Source organism: Labrus mixtus, chromosome 14, assembly GCF_963584025.1.
Source record: "Labrus mixtus chromosome 14, fLabMix1.1, whole genome shotgun sequence".
NCBI lineage: Eukaryota > Metazoa > Chordata > Actinopteri > Labriformes > Labridae > Labrus > Labrus mixtus.
In genome coordinates this window covers 15,540,108-15,550,197 of record NC_083625.1, presented here as the reverse complement: position 1 = coordinate 15,550,197, position 10,090 = coordinate 15,540,108, and the positions used below count along the sequence as shown (strand labels likewise).

The following is a 10,090-nucleotide window of genomic DNA, read 5'->3' as shown; positions in this document are numbered from 1 at the left end:
CAACACATTAAAACAACAGGTATAAAAGCAAAAAAGATGACACATTAGGAAGACTGGTTTGCCAACACAGTCAGAAGACACATCAGGAATACCGGTATAAATATACAGTCAGCAACAAATTAGGACTGCAGGTAGATTACACAGTCGGAAGACACATTAGGACAAGAGGAATAATTAAAGGTATATTAATGCACCAAGGAAACAGGTATAAATACTCAGTCAACCTACACATTAGACGGTTAGAGAGACATGTATAATGGAACTGTCAGACGACAACAGGATGACAAAGTATGACAGCAAATCAGGACGAAATATATAAGGACAATATATATATATATATATATATATATCAACCCAGGATGACAACACATCATGACAACATGTATAGTAACACTGTCAGGCAACACATTAAACTGAATGGTATATCGACACAGTGAGAGATCACATCAAGACAACAATTACATTTATTGACAAAGTCAGAAGACATAACGGACTGAAAATTATAATGACAGGTACAACAACCCAATAAGATCAAACATCAGTATGACAGATATAGCTACACAGTCTGACAACACATCAGGCCAGTATGACAATAGTATACAGGCCTAGTGACACATTCAGCAGACACATCATGTCCACAGGTATAATGAAAGATTAAATGAAACAACGGGTACATAAACACAATAAGATAAAACATTAGGACAACAGGTATAATGACAGTCAGATGACACATGAAAACAACAGGTACAATGACACAGTCAGACAACAAATCATGACAAGTTAAAGAACACAGTCAGACAGCACGGCATGACAGGTATTAGGACATCAGGACAACAGGTTTAATTAAAAATATAATGACACATCAGGACATAATGACACGGTCAGACGACCATTCAGGACGACATAGTGAGTATCATCAGTATCATCATTATCATCATTAGGCTTTTAACTTTGCCTGCTTCCAGATTAGCACCTTTACCTGTCTGATGAATGTCATCCTCATATCCTGTACTGGAAGGAAATTTTATTTTAAAAGAGGGAACAAAGCTCATTAAAAACTCAAGCAGTGGTGAAAGTGAGTAACACGTTAACTTTAAGTTAACTATATAGGCCTATGTGCCATAAATTATAAACACAAATGTAATGGTATATCAATATATTATGCCATATTTGATGTAAAGAAAATCAGCCTTACAAGCCCAATCACTGAACAAAGAAATGCAGGGCATTTTTAAAATGCGTAGTTTCTAAATGTAATAACAGAGTATCTGACTTTTTCATTAGTCAGAGCAGGCTGTCCCACTTGAAAACCAAGCTTTCATAAAATGAGACAATTAAAGATTTCATTTCAAAATTTGAATATTTTCTCAAAATACTTAAACACTGTTAATGAATATATAAAAGCAGGAAGAAGAAGATTGCCTCAAATAAAAATACTTCAACACATTTTCACAATATTATTGCATCATTTGGTATAATCAAATGATGCAATAATATTAATAATCATAATTACTGTACTTTTCTGTACCTTTCTGTACATATGCTGATGTATGAAATGTTTGGAAAATTGTAGTAAAAAATAATATGACTACAGAAGTTGCTGAAAAAATATTATGCTTTCTCTCTCAATTGTGTTTATTTTTTAAAGCTTTTAATGGGTCATTAGTGTAATTCTAAGATTGGTTATAGTAATTGTGCAGGGTCAGCAACAGGGGCCAACTAGGGGCAGACAGGGAAATCTTTTCATGTGGCCCAGGACTTCTGGTGACAACCCTGCCTATAGGTTATTCATCCAGAGCAATACATTTCCCTCCTTCCAGTCTGTACCTGAACTTCTACACTGTCATCTTCTCTACCTGGAGGTACACATAGCAGAAAGTAGCAACCATTGCCTGTCACAAACCGCACACACCCAATCTAAGGTCTATGTCATCAGCTCATGTTTCATTGCCCAGATGCCAATGCATGCAGTTTTGCACAGATGCATAGTTCTATCATTGTTTGTTATCGGCATTCTGGTGTCTCTTTCTTATCCTCCCTCATAAATAATACCAGCTGACTAAGTTGCCATAAAAATTACAAATTAGGGTAGGATGCAAAGAGCCATGTTTATACAACATATGATGAATACCTTTTTTGAAACAGAAAGAATGTAACCCTAAACTATTAATATAAAAATATTTCTTCTGTCCCTCCACATTTTTCCTCTTTAGCTTTCATATTCTTGAAGTCTTACCATCAAAGTTTCATGGCTTTTCTCAATCTCCACAACTATTTGTCCATTATACACAACAGTTTATTTCATCACCACTCTATCCAGTCATTCATCAGGCAGTTTCAGCTTTTCTGTTTGTACCAGAGGGATTAACAGTCAGGCCAGAGATGAGATGAGATGGAGATTACGGCAGAGATAATGGTGTTTGGATTTAGAGTCACTCAGAAGAAGCAGGGGGAATTCAAAGCTGCAGCTTTAATCACAGGTGAGCCATGTGTTCTCTGATCTTATTTAAGAGAATTACACAGGTTTAAAACAGAGCAGATGACAGCATTGGAAATAAAAAACCACATGAGTAAATTAAATGGGAGCAGACAGCATGTCCATCTCAGTTTTAATCACTTGCCCCTTTCACTGCAGGTGGCCTTTTAAAGAGGCCATCCTGTTGGTGATTTCATAATTGTGGCCTCCTTAAAAATGGACATTTCTTAACTCAAGCGAAGAGAAACTTTTTTCTGGATTTGATTAAAGAATGTCTGGTCTCTGGCTGGGCCTTGGTTAATCATGATGCTTTTATCAGAGATCTATCAGAAGTACTCTTTGGAGCAACATTGCCATCTATTGGTTGAAGAACAAAATATATTTACAATTGAACCAATTGAGTTAAGCACTTGTATCAGGGGCTTTATACACCACAGTTTTTCATCTATTTTCTAAAAAGGCTAATATTGCATAAGTAAGTGATGAATAATCATAGACTTTATTTACAAACAAAATCATATAATGATGTAGACAGTCAATGTAAATAACATACAGATCTAAAAGTTGCCAATGTTAGTCCATTGTTTAACCAGGATCTTAGGATCGTACTAATTATCTACTAATTTCTTTATTGCATCAAAGTATTTACAAATAGAATATTATCTGCAATCACCAGTATGGATTCTGTTGAAATCATTCAACTTATATCACTTTAAGAACTTACTGACAGAATACAGCTTTGGACAATATGCAATCAGTTAGACCTCTCAAAGCTTTCGAAGATTGTTTGTTTGGGCAAGTAGATTGTAAACTTATCTCTGTTAAATACTACAGCTTGTTAGATTAGCCTCTCTTTCTAAATCTGTTGCATTCGGTACAACCCGGTTTTCTCAAACTGCAGTTGTTGACTATTTTTGATATTAACAGTTACATTTAAGATAAGATAAGATATACTTTATTCATCCCAGCAGGGAAATTTAGGTGTTCCAGCAGCCAGCATACATACAAACACACAACACAACACATATATACATACATATCCCACCCATACAAAAAAACATGAGCCCAAAATACATAGCCAGGATAAAAAAAAGTGGTATGGATGGTCCATGTGCATAAGTAGCTGTTACTCATAGATAACAGTACAAAATACAAAAACTGCCAGTGCATAGATAGATAAATAAAGAATTATTATTAAAAAAACAGTCAAGTGTGCAAATATACAGGTGCAAAATACAGTTTGATATATGCAGCTCAGGCTAAATGTCTTCTGTCCTTACTTAAAGGGGAGTCGTTATAAAGTGCAATTGCAGTAAGTAAAAAAGTATTTTTAAATCTGTCCTTTTTTTCCTTAAAGTCGTATATCAAAACTCAGAGTTATCCGTTTGTTTTACACATTATTTTGTCATTGAGTCAGTGTTTAATAATTATTCAACTAGGCTTAAAGTTTTCATCTTCCCTTGTGTAAAAGCTCCTTTCGTCAATTCTCAATAAGTATCAGGTAGGCCTAGTCATTTTATGGAATTAATAAGCTAATTTAATGAATCCCTCTTTGTCGTTGATTGTGTACAAAAAAGACTTAGAAACTCGTTGATAACAAAAACATTAGCCCACAGAAGGCCTAACATTATATAACAAATTGTCAATAATGTTTTGTTTGACAAGGTTTTATGCTTTTCTATTTTATTTAAACATTTTGTTTTCGTCGTTTGTTTAAACTAAATTCCTGCACTTAATGTATGATGTCTGATATTTTTTTAGTTCCAGTGGTTTCTACCACACCCACACACGTTTCCTTTGTGTGACTTGCGTTTGAGTGAAATAAATAAATAAATAAATAAATAAATAAATAAATAAATAAATAAATGATGGTTTACTTGCTCATGCCGCTCACGCAATGGAAGTTCGCACATTCGTAACAGAATAATGAACCCCTATTTATTAAATTGATTGAAATATAATCAAAATGATTAGTATTAGTCTCGTCTGGGGTACTCATACTTATATACACGATAGCTGAAACGTATCCAAGCTCAGCCTCTCTTGTTCGACTTTAATAAAGTAGGGTGTCGAATCTGCGGGTCTTGTTCACACTTAGTCAAGCAAAGATGGCGGCCCCTACAAAACAGTAAGTAACAAACATGCTAACGTGATCATATTTTTGTGTGATAAACAATTAAGAATGGCGGTTGTCTGGTTTGGGTTATGGTTTTTGTTGCAGCCGTGGTTAGACATCTTGGCGTTATTTGTAAAATAAATAAATAAACATAGAAATACGGGTAGTTTCCATTGCTGCTATGCTAACCTAGCTTGTAAATGGGCTGTAGAAGCTCATTGTGCTTCATATATAATACTTTAAATATTGATTTATCTGTAATATGGTTATCGACAACTTGTTATTTTGAAACCGAGGACTTATACACTTATATGTATTTTTTTCCTAATCAATAGAAGCCAGTCGGGAAGATGAAATAAAAACCTTTTAAACAAAAAGACCGCAGTTTATTTCACTCAGAAAATGTGTTTTTTTTTTGCGTTTTTTGTTGCATATTAAACTAAATATTACACTTCATATTACACTTCATATTACACTTCATATTACACTTCATAAAGCCTACTCCGACCCCATACTGTAGAAAGTCATCAGTCTCATAAACAAGCCTAAAACATAAATATTGCTGCTATAACACCAACATCTAAACAGTTTAGCTCTCTTTATATTGTTGACATGTATAGTAGACTATTTATTTTCCCCAGTAGAATACTATCTGATAACTCTGTAGTGAGAGCTGCATTAAGTGAGTCAGTTTCAATGTCCTTTCTATTCCTGGTGTACTGCACTATACTGCCCTACAAAGGCAAAAGACCTGAACTCGCCAGAGTGTAGAACTGAGACAAAATGACTTTAAAGTCTTTTTGTTGTGCAGCCAAATGAGTTGCAGGCAGAATATTGGAAATGTGGCAATTCTTTGTCTTTTTAATGAGGTTATTAATGTTCATAAAAATCTTTAGCTCAAACATGACCTTTGACCCTTATTTGGAAGTTGAGGTACTCTGCCTTTGCATTGCCTGTAAAATAATAACGGGTCATGCCAAGGCAAAAGGCATTCACTTCCATTTGATACTGTATTTCACTTGGTTGCATGGTTAAAATAACACAACCAACACTATTTATTTGCGACACTTTAGTCAAGCAACTGTGTGTGTCAGAAGTTCTTAATGACAGCTATTAAAACAAAGGCATAACACTTTAACTCCACTGCAGTAAAACAGTAACTTCACTTTGATCTGCAGTAAAACAATGACAGAATACCTTAACTCAGTTTGAGCATTCCTGAATGCTGCTGTTCAAAGGCAAAGACCCTGATGAGTGAAGTTGGTTCCTCCAGGGCTTTTGGAAGTTAGGGCAAATACAACCTACTATTTTCTTTAAAAAACAACAGAATTGACTCAAGATATCTGTCCTCATAATAAAGCACATCTGTAATGTTCCAAAAATGACATGAATAGGGCAGAATAGTAGACAATATTTTGTATTTGCGACATAAAGTGCCAATGAGGGCTGCACAGAAGCTGTCATTTTTTAAACAATCTAAATTGTGTGTCAAGCAGCATTATGATAACATACTGAAGTGCAAAGAATCGTGTTTTCAAGATGTAAGACAACATGTCTAAGTGGTTTAGTTTATATATATATATAAATATATATACTTTTACGTTACATTATGATGATTTTTATTGGAATGGAAATAAAAAAATAAGTGAAGCAAGTTTAGTTTTGATCTAATATAGAGTAGAACTAATATCAGTTGAATGGTTTATTTATTTTCATTTTTATTGATCGCATTGTTGACTTAATAACATGCTGCTCTTTTCTCACAGATTGTATAGTATGATTTTGATGCTGATTAGATCTCTCAAGAGCAGATGACCATGTTGTTAATGATGATATATTACCTTTAGTTAAAACAAAATAAAACAACTGCTTTGCCTCTGTGCACAACCTGTCGGCACCTGTGTTTGATCAGACTTGGAAGTTGTTTGTTTGCACTTACTGATGTAATTTCCTCCATTCTAGATCCTGTTGTTTCCCTCTGATGTGCGTCGCTTTGAACAAAAAAAGTGTCTGCTAAATGAATTGTATGAGTCAATATGCAGTTCATTCATTGGCTGCCTTAGCTTTGGTGTCAGATGTGAAGTCTTTGGTTTGTCTCAACAAAAATTAACGTTTTATTTTAACTTGGACTCAAAGTTTTACGTTTGAAAACAAGTACAGATGTCACTTTATATATCACAATTTAAGAGGTCTTGTTTTGTAATTGTCCAAAGGTATGGGCTGATCTTGCCTCAGAAGAAAGGAGCAGCAAAGACTGCAATCCTTAAAAAAACCTGTGTGTTTGGGGATGATTCAGATGATGAGGTGAGTAAACTTTTGGATTTTTCACAAGCGGGACATTATTAATAATTCATAGACATTCAGTAGTCACTGCATTTTACTCAGACATCTTCACTGTTTTGGAATTTAAACAGATTTCTGTCAATTAAAATTAAACATATCTTTTTAGGTATCAACATTATATTAATGACTATGTTTTGTTTCTCAGACCTCTGTTGGTGAGAGCCTTCAGAAAGAAGCTGTCAAAAAGAAGATGATGAAGCAGGTGAGAAGGAGAACTAAATAAATGTGTATATATAACAAAGTCTACTTGATGAGGGTTTTACCTTTTTTTAATCTATTATTTACATTTACAGTTATCTTGTCTGTAACTTTCTTTCTCTCTTGTGTAAAGACACGTTTGGAGATGCAGAAGGCCCTGGAAGAGGACAGCACTGTATATGATTATGATGCTGTGTATGATGACATTCAAAACCAGAGACTTGAGAGCAACAAAAAAGTTCTGCATGGGGCTGACAAAAGGGTAATCTCACTGACCTTTTGGTTCACTGTAATCGTCACTCTGTGATTTCAGAGTGCTTAGCTAATGGTTAGCAAAATTCTGTACGATGAAACATTTTTTTTTCTGTCTTTTTGTTCCAGCCAAAGTACATCCACCAGTTAATGAGAGCTGTTGAGGACCGAAAGAAAGAACAGGAACGAAGGGAAGACAGGAAGATCCAGAAGGAGAGGGAGGCAGAGGGAGAGCAGTTTGCCGATAAAGAGGCTTATGTTACCTCTGCCTACAGGCAAAAACTGGAGGAGCAGAAGGAGGAGCAGGAGAGAGAGAAGAGAGAGGCAGCTATTGAGGGTTAGTCTGATACTTTAAAATGACTTTTATTCTCGGTGAAAAAAAAGCTTTAGACAGGTACTCGGACATTTTGTGGAAATGTCTCTACCTAAATGTAAAACAATTTGTTTGAATTATCTTTGTTTTGCTTAGCTGCCTTGGACGTGAAGAAACAAAAAGACCTGAGCGGCTTCTATCGGCACCTGCTGAATCAGACTGTAGGAGAGGAGGAAATACCAGATCGCTCAGCAAACAAGTCAGTGAAAGCTCGGCATTCCTTGATCATCCATAAGCACAACAAGCACTTTTTTTTAAATATAAAAAAGCCTTAACTGTATCTTTCTGCTCATGCTTCCACAGAACAAAAACCTCAAAAGAGACAGAGAGGTCATCACCTATCCCCTCACCAACTTCCCAGGATAAAACCCCAAGTTCTTGCAGTGACAATGAGGAGGGGCATGGGCAGAAGTCTGAGTTCAGCAAGCCTGGTATCGGCTCCGCACATTTGAAACGCCAGTACAGACAGAGGTCGCCTTCCTCAGGGAGCGGAGAGGAAAAGGAGAAGGAAAGGGAGAAAGATAGGCACAAGAAGAGCCACAGAGATCATGACAGAGACAGAGGGAGGGACAAAGACAGAGACCGAAGGGGGGGAAGGGAAAGGGATGAGAGACATGGAGGTAGAAGAGACGACAGAGATAGAAGGAAAGAAAGAGGCAGAGAAGATGACAGACACAGGAGCAAGGAGGTTACAGCGAGGGAAGATAGGCATGGGAAGAGGGAGAGGAGCCCTAAAGAAAGAGAGAGGGATAGAAATGGTGAAAGAGAGAAGAGGAGGAATCCAGATGAGGACAAGCGGAAGGACAAGGATCAGGAAGAAGAGAGAGAGAGGAGGAAGGAAGAAGAGAAGGAGAGGGTGCTGAAGAAGGAAGAGAAAGATCCAGAAAGCAAGGAAGCTGTCACAGGGGAAAAAGAGGAAGGACAAGGACAGGAAGCTGAGGAAAAGGCGAATAAATTTGTGAAGCGCAGCACGGATCAAACTGTGAGTACGGCGAGAGAGAGGTACATGGCTCGACAGATGGCCCGCTCAGCTTGCAAGACCTATATAGAGAAGGAGGAGGACTGAGGACTGTATTCCTTCCATCTCTTAAACATTGTACAAAAACTTTCTCTAAATATAGACGACAAGGTTAAAGTTTGTTTTCCACTCCAAATCTAATTAAAAGATCAAAACCAACAATGAATATTTGTCAACCCTTTTTTGTCTTCCCTCACCTTTTCCAAAGCCTTTAGTCCTCATGCATGGTTCAGTGATTTCCTAAAACAGCTATGAAACAGTTTTTACTAAATATTCTTCAAACGGAATAATAACATCATTTATTGTGTACTTTTTTCAACCTTGAAGTAATGCACATTTGCTACACATGGTAGTGTAGCAAATGTGTAGGGCTTTGGGTGAGGAACTGACTCACATCAAGTACAGTAACAATGGGGTGGTTGTATTCAATTATTTGTTGTGGTTTTGAACAGCAAAAGAGAGAAATAAACCATTTCAGACTTTTGCTAACCAGACAGTACCTGTAAGTAGAATCAATTCATTGTTGATATTGTGTTTTTATGAAGTTCGTTGAAAAACACAAAACATTTTAAACCTTGTTCTGTAACCACCGAACCCACTCGTATGCTGCAGTGGACCAGTACAAACAGCAGAGTGCGCTCCTGGCCTTAAAGGGGGTTTTCTTTTTTGACTGGGAGAGGTGGATTTTTGATTTATTAATGTGACTTGTTGATATGAGTTCTGACAGAAGCCTCATAAAGGAATGAGTGTACATAGGACATTTTAATTCATGGCTTAATTCAAAAGATGTATGAATGTGGGATTTGGGTTTGTACTTTTCTGCTGTAGTCAGTGATGAGTTAATAAAATAATCCCTGGTTGACAATTTCTTCTGTTGCGTCCTGTTTGCTGTGCAGTTTGGTATTACGTTTCTTGATAGGATTGTTTTGCTGCTTGACTCAGACGAGACTGAAGTTATAATGCTTGGCCCTAAAAACCTCAGAGAGACTTTTTCTAAAGATATAACGGTCCTTAATGACATCAGCCTGGCATCTAGCACTGCTGTTGAGAATCTAGGACTTCTATTTGATCGAGATATGTCCTTTAAAGCTCACATAAAACACATTTCAAGGACAGCCTATTTTACCTTCGTAATATATCTCAAATCAGGCATGTCATGTCGCAAAATGTAAAAACAAACAGTTCATGCATTTGTTACCTCCAGGTTGGATTATTGTGATTAAAACGCTGCAGCTCATGTACTGACTAGAACTAGGAGAAGGGACCACATTAACCCTGTTAAAATCCTTCTTTTCACTTACAAAGCTCTAAATG

General features: G+C 36.4%; 2 protein-coding genes across 4 annotated transcripts in view; both read left to right on the top strand.

Annotated features, from left to right (window-relative positions):
• LOC132988184 (methyltransferase-like protein 27) overlaps window positions 1-10,090 on the top strand; it is a 144,673-nt gene that overhangs the window by 13,366 nt on the left and 121,217 nt on the right. The gene's annotated exons all lie outside the window — the stretch shown is intronic.
• nsrp1 (nuclear speckle splicing regulatory protein 1) lies at window positions 4,551-9,643 on the top strand. The gene is made up of 7 exons (XM_061055366.1): window positions 4,551-4,604; window positions 6,806-6,896; window positions 7,081-7,137; window positions 7,267-7,395; window positions 7,515-7,722; window positions 7,855-7,957; window positions 8,062-9,643. Exons 1-7 carry the CDS (start codon window positions 4,585-4,587, stop codon window positions 8,822-8,824), a joined length of 1,371 nt encoding a protein of 456 aa, XP_060911349.1. The 5' UTR covers window positions 4,551-4,584; the 3' UTR covers window positions 8,825-9,643.